Source organism: Meles meles, chromosome 3 (genome assembly GCF_922984935.1).
Source record: "Meles meles chromosome 3, mMelMel3.1 paternal haplotype, whole genome shotgun sequence".
NCBI classification, from domain to species: Eukaryota; Metazoa; Chordata; class Mammalia; order Carnivora; family Mustelidae; genus Meles; species Meles meles.
Genome location: NC_060068.1, coordinates 175,426,515 through 175,441,103, shown reverse-complemented (window position 1 = coordinate 175,441,103; position 14,589 = coordinate 175,426,515). Strand labels below are relative to the sequence as shown.

General features: G+C 43.8%; 1 protein-coding gene across 5 annotated transcripts in view; it reads right to left on the bottom strand.

Annotated features, from left to right (window-relative positions):
- CTNND2 (catenin delta 2) overlaps nucleotides 1-14,589 on the bottom strand; it is a 921,273-nt gene that overhangs the window by 350,908 nt on the left and 555,776 nt on the right. For all 5 annotated transcript variants that reach the window (XM_046000689.1, XM_046000692.1, XM_046000691.1 and 2 more), the window contains one exon: nucleotides 8,406-8,600. In XM_046000689.1, coding sequence (XP_045856645.1) covers nucleotides 8,406-8,600 — 195 coding nt within the window. The remainder of the gene's footprint in view (nucleotides 1-8,405; nucleotides 8,601-14,589) is intronic.

The following is a 14,589-nucleotide window of genomic DNA, read 5'->3' as shown; positions in this document are numbered from 1 at the left end:
GATGAGTGAGTTACTGAGTTTTGTAAGCTCCAGCTTCCTGACTGCAGCACGAAGAGAACAAAATGGCCTCATGGGACCATTATTTGCTTTAAAGACACATGAGAGGCATTAAGCATCTCATATGCAGAAAGTGTTGAACAAAGGAGCTCTGGATGTTTTTACTATCAACAATGTTGAAATCAGCTAACATTAGAAAAAGAGATTGTCCACACTGTATTGGGGTGAAGACCCTTGCCACTGGGTATCAGAGTACAGAGCTCCTGCTAGGGCTTTTTTCCCTCCAACGACCCTATATGAGAGTGAACGTGTCATTCACACTTCACAGATGGGAAACTGAGGCATGGAAAGATTACGTAACTTGCCTGAGTTTGCCTGGTATATAATTAGAGAAGGGATTCAAGCCCTCGTACCTTGCTTCCAGAGTTTATACTTTTAACCACCACTGTAAACTGGACCGAGGCTCAAAACTTTCAAACAGCATGTTCATGAACTATTTATGCTATGAGAAGATGTATAAGAGGCTTAAAATTAAGGGAAGTGTCTGCTAAAGGCACAGAGGAGAGGTGGGTTTGTAACAGGAATTAACATGAATATCATATTGAAGAATTGTTAAAAATGAGTGTTAATTTTCACCATTTCTTCCTTAAGTTGAATTTACTGGGATAGGCAGAAAAATACTGAGAAAAATTCTTTACACCGAAAAAATCTAACGTTGTTCATTTCTAGAAAAATCGAAGAATAGGGATACCTATTGTTATTCTAATTTTAAAGCGGTTTGAATCTTAGTTTCACCGCTGGTATCACTCTATTAACAAAAAAGAGGGTGGGCTATGAAATCTAAGGCGGGTGAACAAGTTCCAAAAAGATCTTATTAGAAAATCACAATCGCATTCATGGGTCCTTGATAAATGGCCCTTCCAAAGGATCATTCCTGAATCCACAGGTTAAACTTTTAAGTCACTCTAAGCAGGATACCTGATGAGAATTTAAAAACATAAAATTAGAATTCAAATTGGTCCTGCCGAATTAAAGAAAAAAGGGGGGAGGAACGAGACTGATCAGTGCAACGAAAATAACGTCAAACAGCAGTACAAATGGGGAGAAAACCACCCCCTATTCAAGTGCAGGTCATGGGACCATGTGGAAAATGTGTGAGAATCTAAGGGATCTCAGACCAGCCATGTGTCATGTAACAAGACAATGCCTTATATTTTTTTAAGGGTGACACAGGAAAATGACTTAACATTATAAAGTAAATTCTCCCTTTGTGCCCTGAGTGTGGCTCAGCAAACCACAGCTGTCCACTGGTGTGGCTAAGCAGATACTGGCCACATTATTAAAGACTTCTCTGGATACGACATTTCCTGGATTTCTGTCTGGTTACACATTTACTCTTATTTGAGCTTCACAGCTCAGCTGACCAGCTCAACCGTGTTACAGGACAGCTCAATTCCGCGGAATCTTCCACTGGGGTGGAAGGAGTTTCGTCAGCTCTTTAAATATCCCCCACCTGCTCCGCAAACAGCCCCTTCTCTGCTCCAGAAGCTCTTAGCGCTCGCCGAACCGTGCTGCTGGTCTCTTTGGGGAGATTTTAAAAGCAGCCTCTTCAGCAGCTGACTTGATACTTCACCTGACATCTGCGGTTCATGAAATTACCTGTTTTCCTTAGAGCTACACAAATAAAGGTCTACTGTACAAGGGGGGGGGGATGTTTTATTTGTTATATTCGCTTGGAAGGGGAAGAGGATCCTTTTTAATACATCAGGCTTTCTATTTTGATGATGATGGGTGGTTACATCCATTCTTCACTGACGATCAAAAAAAGGAGAACAGAATAAAATATAAGAATCGGGCACATGAACAACCTTGGGGGGGGATAAGGTAGGGTTCAACCAAAAAGAAAAAAAAAACACTAATTTTTGTTTTTGTCTTACTTATCTTTGCTTTTCTGTATATTTGCATATATGGAGATAGGTAAACCGAAATTACATTTCTACCCCTTATATAAATAGAAAATGAGCACACAATAGGCCAATTAAACAGTATTTCCTCAGCAAGCTCAGAAAGTAAGGATGGCTTAGGTGACAACAGGTCCAAGAACTTGGCCATGAACACTCGTAAGGAGAGTTCAAGTCTGTTACTTTAGGACTCAGGGGCCCCTGGCACTCAACTCACTCTCCCCCCAGCAGTATTATTATCTAGAACTGATTGTGAACATCTTCCAATTTTCTGCTCTCTGCACAAGCTGATCCATGTTAAACTCAGAGGGAAAATATCCCAGGATAAAATTAACGGAATCTTTTTATCTTCATTTTAATTCCAGTATAGGTCACATACGATGTTAGATGAGCCAGGTGTACGATACAATGATCAACACTTCTGGACATGACTCAGATCTCAGTATTAACACCATCGTTTAACTTCATCAATGGCCACCTTTGTGAGACGAGGCGTTGCAGGATTTTTGGTAGTAACAGAACCATTATCATTGGTGTGGATGTGGATGTTTCCGGATTTTGCCAATGAACAGTTTCTATGGGCAAACACGCTGCCTTCCTTTGGCTGAGCTCAATTACACTTTTTATTTACAACACTTTAGATGGCTTGATACAGGGAAGCCTCTGTACTTGAAGCTTCTTTTCCTGGTTTTAAGATGATATTTATCACTGGGTTCATTAAAAATTTCCAATTGGGTAATAATGTGCCCCTTTCTAGACTTAAAAAAAAAGTCAAAACAAAACAAAACAAAAACAAGAGGTTTTGGAGGATCTAACTTGACTTGCTTTAAGGGGAAGCAATCATTTTTACAGTTTGAAGTAAAAGCATTTAAGAAGTAATAAATGCTAATATTCCACGTTTTTGTGGACTCTAATGACGATTTTAATGGAAAATGTTGTTTATATGTTACTGAACAGTAGTAGTAAAATTTTATGACTAAGAAGAGTCTATGAAATGCCTCTGTAACTTTATGAAGCACTGGCTGCTGTTGCAGAAAATTCAGTTTTTTAAAAATATTTTCTCCATATGTGCAAATTTTTCATCACATTCTTTTTTTCTTTTTCTGTTGTACTATTTGTCAGCCTCAAAGATATTTAGATTTTCTCCATGCAATATACCTTTGATCGTTCATTCTTTCTTAAAAACAAACTGACATGTTCATTGCAGAAAGCTTGTTTTCTCCACTCACTTAGAAACCCATTTATCCCAAAGTGAATTCTTGTGACTATCAGCCCAGCAAACACTGGCCATTTTCATTAGGTTAGAAAGATGGTTTTTGGGGGGAGGAAGGGAGTGTCAGAGTCAAGCATCTGTATTAATCACATGACTCCTAAGTTGACAGTTATTGGTATGTTCGAGTTTGAAACAAAAATTCATGTTAGTTTCTGCTTAATAGACTTTATCATCGGCAAGCCCAAGAAGATCCCATATTCCTTGTCTGGCTGTGCCTATTATATAAACTCCAGTTTTAACAAGCTTTATCCCAGATGAAAGGTATGTTTTATTTAAACAGACATCTAAGTTAAAAGTGTGCCTCTTTAAATTTTCATCATGCCAGAAAGTAAAGCGTCAGATGCTGGGTAGAGATCCCGTAAGAGCAAGTGGGCATATTCTTGCCACCATCGGGCTCATGGCCTGCTTTTTCTGCTGTGGCTCACACAATTCCGCCTCCCTGCACATGGAGGGGATGTTGATGGTGGCCTCCCCTCCTTCATTTCCTGGCTCCACAAGAAATGAGTGACTGTCATGTCTGGCGAGGGGATGCTTTCTGGGGAGCCCCACTGAGCGGACAACACTGTCCGCTTTACCTTCTCGGAGGCTGCCGGATCTCCGGGGCCACGGTGCTGGTTTCTCTCTCAATCCTGTCCTCGGGCATGCGGGCAGCTGCTCTACGTGCCCTCTGCCTTCCTACTAGAGCAAGTCTGGGCCCCGGAAGGCCAGTAGACTACCCTCAGAGCCTGCTCCCTTCTGCTGGAGGTAGGTGGAGGGAAAGGTCTGCGGTTCTCATCTCATAAAGGCTGGGGTGCAGAAGCTTGAAATGTCGGTGTCAGGAGCAGAAGACCCTCTTCAGACCATGATCGCTGGCCCAGCCCTGCCCGTTCTGCAGAATGAAGTATACAGATTTCCAGTTGAGTACTGGACCGAGTTTGTATGTTTCACCTCCCAAAGGCTGGAGCAGAAGAGAGGCCAGAAGCAGGATTGTAGCACCCGATTCCCTAACATGCACATAAGCACACGTGTGTAAGACCTCTCGCCGTGTGGTTAGGTAGCTTTTTGGTTTGAGAAAGCCCAGAAGACCTTTCGGCACACCCAAAGGTGGATCGTGGTCTTCGTCTGAGTTGGTGTCTGAGATTTAAACCGGTCTTTTGGTAAGTAACAGGGATGAGTGACTGCTCTGGTGGCCAAGGAGACGTGGAGGAGGCAGGCAGAGAGGAGGATGGATGAGGATGGTGGCAGGCTGAGTCTGAGGGGGAAAGCTAACGAAGGCATCTTCCTCTCCCAGTGGACCCCCTTTGGCGGGGAAGATTAGGAAACTTTATCATGGCTCAGTTTCAATGCCTGCAGCTGTGTCCTGAGCATCTCCATGTAACCATCTCCCTGTGTCTCTCAGCTCTAGAACAGTCTATTACTGAGGACAGCCTTCATGGTGTTTGGGGTAAGGGAGACGCAGGGATGGGGTCAACACAAGGCCAGGCGGGGCAGGGAGAGGAGAGAGGCCACAGAGCCGAGAACAGCGCCGGGAACCAGAGCCAGCAGGGAGCACAGCTGCAGCGCCGAATGACCAGAGGCGGATGCGGACGAAGAACATGCACCTGCCAAGCCTCTACTTGCTGCCGGATAACAGTGGAGCGTGGCCTTGGGCCGGGAGGGGGGGGGGGCGGTGAGGGTGGGGAGGTTACCTAAGGCACCATCAGGAGTTATGGGTTATCTGGGAATTAAAAGATACTTTGTATTGTTTAGTGTTTTTATTCATACTTTGTCTTCAGCTTTATCTGGAATGTTCTAACCCTTAAGATATTACCTTCCATGGCCAGTTAATTTTCCGTATGTTCATGTCCTATTAAGGAACAAGACTGAACGGGCTTGAGGACCAGGAGTAGATAGAAGCTTCTTGGGATCTGCTGGTGTATCTGGCACATGGTGAGTCTTCAACAGATACTATTTGGTTGACAGGATACAAAAACCACGGTGAACATGGATGGGTGTTTCTTTTCTTTTTAAATGATGACTTTAACACACGCAGTTCCAACCAAGACGGCTGTTAAGAGCTCAGGACCCAGGGCAGGACTGCCTGCAGGTGACGGTTTGAAGACGGGCTCCACATAACCTGTGTGGCCTTGAGAAGAGGACTCAGTATCGCTGTGCCTCCGTGTTCTGTAAGGTGAGCGTCCTATCAGTACCTCCTTTAAGGGGTGGTTCTGAGGATTTGCAAATACATTTGAAGAATGTGGAACAATCCCCGGAAGCAGCGCCATGCTACGTGCTCTCGTCTTCCTGTCTCACCCGCTCCACACTTTGGCGCCATCTTGTAATTTCCTAATTTTTTTATGCAAGTCCATTTGTCTTCCTCCCTGAGTCTTGAACAAGACTTGAACAAGAGCAAGCAACCTTCAGCCCCTTAGCTTACTCTCCTTGAGGTATCATCTGGAAGTGCTTGAGGGGTCAAGCTGAAGGGACTCCAGTCAGTGTCCTGCTACCCAAGGGCTGAGACAAGAGATGGATGGTTCGAGCCACCTCAGCCACGGATGTGAGCCAGAAGTCAGTGGCCCTTAATACTTCAAGTCTAAGAGGTCTGGAAGAACCTGTCCTCTCCTCCCAAAAAACTGGGGTATCGGCTCTGGCTCCGGAAGCCTCTTAAAGTTCTGCATCAGAGGTCTCGATTATGCGGTGTGTACAATACCAGATGTGGAAAACGACCTCCTGAATATGGGAACAATCTTAGAATGTTCCTTGATATTAACTGTTAATTCTGACTTTTACTAAATATAATTTGATAATATTGTCTAAGACCTATGTAATTTACAAGGAAAGGGTATACACCCACGTTAATGGCATATTCTCGAACATGTGGGTTCTGATAGAGACAGTTTCTGGGGTTGCAGGGTTAGCTAAGAAAGTGTAAGGATGTGAAATAAAATACATTAAGTGTAGAAACAGGGAGTAACCTGAGCTGGTGAAGACAGAACTTGTGGCTTTATACTTGGGAGCAGGAGAGAGGCGGTTTCCCCCCACTGTCATCCCATCCATCCATGCACTTCTGGAAATTTCCATATTATTGCATAAATCAGCAGATGTCCTCAAAAATGCCTCAAGTTCAAAAGGGCAGGCTGGGGTGGGGTCTTCAATATCCGGATGTCATAACCTCAGCAGCTCTCTGCTGGGGCAGAGATTACTGTTACTGAGAAAACTCAGGCAAACAAATCTTCTTCTCTGATATGCTTAGAGGACCTGCTGCCTTCCCTCATAGGAAGGATGAAGCTCTTGTTCTTTCATTCAGCACCATGCTCCACTGATGGCTTAGAGCACAGGTCAGTGAACTTTTCCAGAAAGTAAACATTCTCAGCTTTACCAACAATATGGTCTCTGTCACAACTACACCTCAGTTGTGATGGCCTGGAAGCAGCTAGAAACGATACGGGCACAAATGGGAGTGGCTGTGTTCCAGGAACTTTATTTATGGACACCACAATTTGCATTTCCTATAACTTCTCCATATCAGAAGGTATTACTCGTCTTTCATCTGTAAATTGTTTAACAAGGTAGTAATCATCTTTAGCTCATGAGCAGGATTCAGACAGGTGGTTCAGCCGGGTTTGGCTCAGAGCTGGAGTTTGCAGACCCCGGGCTCAGAGAAAACACCAGTTCTGTTTTGTTTTAATTGTTTTTAAAGTTTGAACATCTCCTGTCATTAATGGGACATAGAAGAATGAAGTATTTTTTTCTTAGTGTAGATAAATTTTTGCAAAACCCCCAAGTTTATTAAGAAAAGAATTCGAAGGGTCTATGAATACAGGAGCGAGAAATGAACATAATCCCTTCTATGGTCAGTGTCTTCGCAAATTACATGCTGAGCATCACTGAGGTTACCTCTGTCTCTTGTAAGGGGTGCGTGGACATAAAACCACCTTTGTTACTAATATGTGGCCAGCTCAACATTAAAATAGCCAACCTCAGACAGGAATGGTTCTAGCAGGCCAAAAGATGAGAGAATTCTGACAGAAGAAAAAATGGGTATTCTTTTGCATCTGAACCAAGATACGTATTATTAACATTGGATGGCATTTATGATGTCAAAAACGAAAGCAAGCATTTTGTGCCTTTCTTCTTATGATGCAGTAAAATACTGAAATGTACATATCAATAATCAACCATAAGAGCAACTTCGCTGGCCTGAATTTCAAAACATGTAATTTAGTATCATAATGCAGTTAACAAAATTGCTATGCTCTGCTTTGTGGTTACTGGAAGTTGCCATGGTCTGAAGATGCAGGGAGGTGTGTGCCAAGTGTGTGCCAAAGCTTCAGTTTTCCCATGCCCGAGGCCCTGTTCCAGGGTGACACGGGTCATTTGAAGTGAGGGACAGAGCTCTGCTGTGTGCAAACCGGCAGCATCATATTTTCTAAGTTTACTTAGCCACGGGAGGCTTTGTAATAAGTGTAGTTCTCAACATCTTAATTATATCAATTTTGTAGTTAGATGAAGGCTCTCTAGCACATTTAATCATGACATTTGACCGGTTATTTTGGAAACGGCTACATATTCTGGAAAACACTTGCCTTTCTTCGTGCAGCCTGTGGCTGTGTTCAATTCAAAATATGTATTTAACCCAGGAGAGCCCTGTGGTTGATTGAATCGTAGGCAACGTTCGATATTCGACGTTTAAATAATAATTCCATCTGATTCCACCTGATAGCGTCTATGAAGTAAATTCTCAGTTGGCCTTACAAGACATGCTTCATTTTTAGTAAATACGGTTTCCCCAAGCTTGCCAACTAGGTAGGCTATTGTTAAAGAACACTTAGACGCCTTAGGCACATGCCTTTTATATCCTGTGTAATGATGAGGTTTTGTTGCAGTACTTAAATTCATTAAATATGTGGATGATGACATACCAAAAAATCAGCACTCTTTCTTTCAGTGTGCCTGTTCGACAACAGAAGCATACAACCCTCATTAAACTTCTTCCATTTAAAATATCTTCAGGTAGGTAAACGGGTCGTACTTGGTTTCTCTCATCATCATCCCAGACGGTAATGATAGAAGCAGACCATATGCTTGTGAGCGGAGAGGGCACGGATGCGGACGGACACACACACACACACACAGCCCTTTCATGGGGTCCCGAGCAGCCCCCCATGCCCCCGCCCCTATGGACAGGTCACCCATGGGTGTCTTGAAATACACACCTGTGCTCGTGCGGTAAGTGCCCGTGTGTGCTGGCGGCAGAGGGTCCCCCTGACTCTGGCTGAGACTCCTCATAGGGGGCTTCTGGTAGACGCGGTCCTCATAGATGGGGTCTATGTGGTGCTCCGGGGACTGCAGAGCCCGCAGCTCCGGGCCCAGGTGGCCGTGCTGGCTGCTGTATGAGGCCCGCGACCCAGCTGAAAGAAATTAACAGGCGACATTGAGCCCCGACCGACATCCAAACAGAACTCGCTTTAGCAAAGCCATATTTGAATGTTTTTTTTTGCACAGAAATGTTGAAATCTGCAGAAAATCAAATGAATAACATGAAATGGCAGCAATATGTTGAGCTAATCGGCTTATCGGCATCACCCAGCTGCCTTGCTCGGCTCCCTAACCTGATCTCCCTATAAGGATGATAATGATTCGGAGATAAAACCACCTTGCACAGGGCCAGGGAAACATCGCTTGTCTCGGCCTATCGAACGTGGCTGGCTTCCTCGCTAAAGGAACTGGGCGGACCGGTCAGACCTAAAACCCTCTTATTATCCCAGAGCCCTTGCACCTTCAAGTTTGCAACAGAAATGATAATTTGAAAGGATGACCCAATGAATAAGCTATGACGGCAAGCCATCCTGACGGTGTTCCTGAAAAGTGAAGCAGAATTCTTCTCGTCAGCAGTTTCTTCCTGGAGAATGAATGGACGGAAATATCCTGACCTACAATGGCCTAATTCCCTGCGAGAAGCAGAGTTTAAAGGGACAGACGCGTAAGTCACACTTTTCCTCCTTCCCGCCCAAACCGAAGCGCCTGCATGTAGTTTTCCCTCCTCTGAGAAAGGCACAAAGGGCCGTCCCTAAGCGGTTTAATTCGTAAGTTGAGGCTACGCACCCCTGGCCCCGTAGTCTTTGTAAATCGTTATCTGTGTCACGTCGTTGCCTTGTTCGGGGAGAGGTGTCACTTCGAAGCGACGCTATGGGCCAGGGAGCTTCTGCAGACACGAGCAAAGAGCATTCCGTGAGGGCTAAGAGGCTGACCTGATACCCAGACAGGAAGACGTTGATGGAGAGCCACTATTTCCCCCTAGGCACAGTCACAATCAGAGAAGCCGAAGTGCCTGGAGAATGTTCTCCACCGGGCCAGCTGGGCTGGAGGACACCGCGGGACCAGGAAGGATGTGGGGCAGCAAGGAGAGATGGTTATCGAATGATGGTGAGCAGAGAGCACACGCAAGAACCCAGTGCGGCTAACAGCTGGTGCTAGGAAAGACCCTTCAGCTAAGTCTTCAAAGCTGAGAGCCAGAAGGCATGCTGGGATTTAACTGCCAGCTGCCTCTGAACAGCCCGAATTCGGAGCTCTCCCTTCCAGTCTGAGGCTGGTGTCCTTGATGTCACTGGTGTCTGCGGGCAGCTCTATCTCTGTGAGCTGGACCAACGCTTTCCCTAGTGACCACATGAGCATCAAATTCTTCAATGCTCAGCGACTGCCCTGCTTCCTCGGGATCATGTGACCTCAAGGATGTTAATACTCTCACCGAGAATCTCTGAGGAAAAACCCATTTGAGAGTTCTGAAGTTGCTGGCAGAGAAATCCACTTTAACCGTAGATTTTACACAGGTTGTTTAAATAAACAAAATAGAGCACGTCTGAATGACTGAGATAGTGCTGGGAATTCTACGAATTCAGTGTTAATAAAAATTACTGAATGTTTTGAGGAAAGGGAAGGAATAGAGCTAGCAAGTTCCTTACCTTTCCGTTTCCTAGTAATTAAATAAGTTCTGATTTAGACAGCGTTCAGATGAATGATAGATTCAAAATAACTGTTTTGCATAATTAGGTTCATTGCATCTGATTTATCAAATGCCAACATCACACTGAATATTATCTCATGTTCATAGTTTCCAGGAATATATTTAAGGATGGGATGCCTTGAGTTCCTGCTGTCAATTCTTCCTTCTTCTGGAGGGTTTGATAATATTGCCAAAGACTTAACGAGTGTAAAAGCAAGGAAACAGTCATTATATCCAAATGTCGTAGAGTTAAATGAAAGTTATCCATCACTGGTAGATTCAGAGTTGTAACTCTATCACCATTCCTTGACTCTACGTCTCTAAAAACACCCAAAACAAGCAACCAGAGGATCGGATGATCTTCTGAAGGGTGGCGTGATCTGAGGGCCATGTGAAAATCTTCTATTACAAGCATTCACTGCACTAGAGGAAACCTACATTAGAACCATGAATCAGACATTAATGAGTAAGGGTCCCAGGCAAGGAGCAAGAATCCTAAAGTTTACCTTAGCGTTGCTTTTTAATGGATGATTGCAAAAATCTCAGGAATGAAGTCCAAAAGGCAAAGAAAGATTGAAATGTCCAAGAAGAGGTGTGATCCTTTTTAGAAAGCATAAATTAAATCTGCAAATTAAAGCTTGCAAACATTTGCTGATCCAGGAGGAAGCCTCTGTAGGGAGTCCTTGACACAGGAGATGATCATGGAGCCGGAAGGGCTTGTCTCATCTCTCCACACCACACCTTCCTTGGGTCAGAATCTGGCAGGCACTGTTTTCATCTGACCAGGAATATGAAACCTTTATCACTTCCAGACTGATGTGCAAACAAATTTCTACATGCTGAATTTTATTATGTGTTGTGTCTATGCACCGGTTAATCCTTACTAATCAATAGATTCATTCACTCAATACATATTGGCCAGGTATCTGGGGAACCTCAAGAAGTTGAAGATGCCAGGATGCTTAAGTCAAACAAGGTCCCTGACCTTGAAAACAAGTCAACCCACTCAATGAGGTGCAGAGATAAAGGTACAGAAAATAAGTAGGGTAAGGGGAGAACAGACAAGGTGTTGGTGGGGGACTAGTGTTTTGATAAGGTGGCCGAAAAAGTTCTTTTTCTTATCTGGCATTTCAGCAGAAAACTTCACCACGCCAGAGAAAGAGCCATAGTGGAGGAAGACCCACGTGTTTCTCAGAGAGAACCAGCAGCACGAGCAAAGGCCCTCTGTAGGAGATTCATTTCATGGTATTTATAGAAGTGATCTTATTAGCACCGACTTAATCCATATTGTCTTTAAAAAGAAACACAGTGTATGGACACTTCATGAGTTCGGAAAACAACCGGTTGTATGAACCAAAAAGATTTTCTTTTTAACTCAATTTCACAATCCCAGCAACCACATTAGCAAGGGGAGTCGGAATATTCGATGGAAGATCACACATGGGAAGCTCGTGAGAACTGCACAACTCAGAATTCAGCCCAAATTTTACATACAGACACACACACACACACACACACACACACACACACATAGTCTTTGAATTTTCATTTCTTAGAACATGATTAATTCTCAAATCTTCATTTGTTTTCCCAAGAATCATCTGGGGAAAACTCTTTGAAAGACTGATTCCTGGACCCAACCCCATAAGATTCAGCCTTGGTCCATGTGAGAAGGTAGAGGCAATGTGTGTTTAATGGGCAATACCTCACTTCATGATTCTGAGAGACACCTGTTCTACATAAACTAGGGAGAGAGGAGATAGGCATATTTAAAAGAGAGAGAGAAATAGCTAATATGTTGCAACATTCAATTGATCATCTCTTGCTTTTTCCAAATAATATAATTTACTACTACATTATACCAATTCCTTTACTGGACAGAATGGAAGAAGTGCATTCTGGTTTCCATTGGGATCCATTTGCATTCTTCTATCTCCGTACTATCTAATTTATTCCCCTTTCATGTGAATTCACTTGCTCTTGCAAAGAAAAAAGCATCTGCATGTTTTCATTTGGATCTATTAATACTAGGTTCTTAAGGACATACTGCCATAGGTCTCTTCTCTTCCAATCCGGGAGCCAGCTGCAGGGGCTCACTGGCAAAGACATGGAAGGAGAAAATGAAGACCTAAATGACACAAAGTTCGGCTGGCCAGAGCAAGCTGACCCAACATGAGTGTGAACTGGAGGCGAGATGAGGGTTTTCATTTCTGAGATAGAGAACTATGTCCAGAAAACGAGCTATGAACTTCCCGGGCTATGCAGCAAAGTCCAAAGTAAAATCTCGGCATTCAGTTTTCTTAAAAATTGTGAATCTAGTTCATACACTGATGTTTATTAGTGAAACTGCATCTTGGAAGGGCAGAATAGAAATTCCAAAGAGAGCTGTGGTTTCTGGAATGGGAAGAGAGTTTCCCCTCGCAGATTGCCACTGCATCTCTTCCTTAGCCAAATACCGATCTCAGGGATATGATCCCTGATGATACATTGACATCCCTGAGTGACGAGGCCAGGCAGCTCGGCCCATGCAGGCAGAAGGCCTGTGCTCTTCGGTAGTTTGTGGCCCTGGAAGAGTTATTCTGTGGATTCTGAAACTCTTAAATATTCTGGCTTGGTGTTTTGTCATGATGAAACTCAAGAGGGAAAAATGATACCAAGAAATGAGCACTTTTAGAAATAAAAAGCAATTTTGGTTAACAATACGGTATTATTAATGTGTGCTAAGTAAATTGCTGAAAGATACAAATATTACATCCTAGATCTGAGGGATACCTTGCCATAATAAAGACTTAGCTTGCTTAATTCTTGGTTTTTGCTTTTGATGCAAATCAAAATTCCAAAACCTACTCCCTACGTCAATGCTAATTCACAAGTTAATATCAGTATTTAAAGGACCCCCAAAGGATTTCCTATGTACCTCAAGTTACATCCATGTGCTAAATTTCATTTGCAAATGATCATTAATTCAGTGAATTAGTTTGACATCTTAAGTTGTTGCAAATGTTAAAATATATGAACACATTTCCTATACAGGCTATGAGCCATACTTCAGACAGACGTCTGGAAGGGAGACTATTAATTCATATAAACTGAATGATAAAATCTGCATTGGAACCTAATAATTTCAACGTAAGAGGCCATCTGATGATATAAATTGATTCAGTGGAAAGTCTGTTTTGGAAAGCTTTGGAAGATGCCCTCCTGTTTTATCGACTTCATAAATCCTAGATTTTCGTACGTTATGGAAACTTTGCTGCTATCACAAATGACTTAAATGTTCATGCGGTCTCTGACAAGGTATAAAACACAGGATTTGTTCCAGTCACTTTATGATGGGCTTTCCAACTTAATGTAATTATGAAACCTCCCCACACCTCTTACCAAATACAGTAATCTATTCGGACCCCAGTACTTTCCAGGGAGAATAACTTGAAAGTTATTCCTTGGCTTCCTTGACCAGGAAGCAGCAATACACATGCCCATGGGAGTTGGTCCCCTATAATAGCAGGTGTCCCTCATTCTTGGATTTTCTCTCCAACCACGAGCATTTCTTCCCAAGCTGTGAGAAAAACAGGCTTCTTTTGTCCAATTCCTTTTGTGACAGGCTGGTGTGTGGAAAGTAGCAAGGTAGTGGTCACGGGGTATAATGAGTGATGTCTGATATCTTTGCATTCTCAGGGTGGCCCGTTTCTCTGTTTATTTGCAGTCGTGGCTTCTGTGTCAGCCATGGAGAGGATGGAGTACTATGGCAAAACCCACACCCAGCTCCGAGTTAAAGAAGAGCCTGCAGAAACACAGTTGTCTAAGGTGGGGACCAGTACCAGTGACGCACAGCAGCTAAATACGGTGGATTGGCACCTGTCCTCGTTTCCAGCTTTTGTTTTATTTCAGGGTAAAGAGTAGCTCCAAATGAACTAGCCATGTATTTCAGGGCTTCTCTGAACGCCATCATCATGGGTCTCCTGATTACAATTTTGGTTCTGACTCAGTGGGGGTTGGGGAGGGCCTGAGGTTCTGCATTTCCAGCAAGTTCTCCGGCAGTGGTGGAGCTAGTCTGCAGACCATCCTTTGAGAAGCCAGGGCGTCCTGGTTTAGCTGCGGACACATTATCTTGATGGCTAGAGGAATTCAACTTTGGCATCCTTCTGCAGCCATATGGCTTCCTGATTTTTCCCTGCCTTAGGAAGCAAGCATGAGTGTCTCAACAATGGTGCAGGTGCAAGGTGTAGCCAGATGACGGACCCTGGAACCTGGCGGCAGCGTGTGGCTGTGCTGGCTGCCACATGTGGGCGTCGTACTGGCTGCCTTGGTTTGCCTTGGCTGGGGACAGGCTTCCCCACGTGGGATGCTGCAAAGTGACTGATCTTAGCTCTAGGTGCCCAAGGCCCAGACGCTAA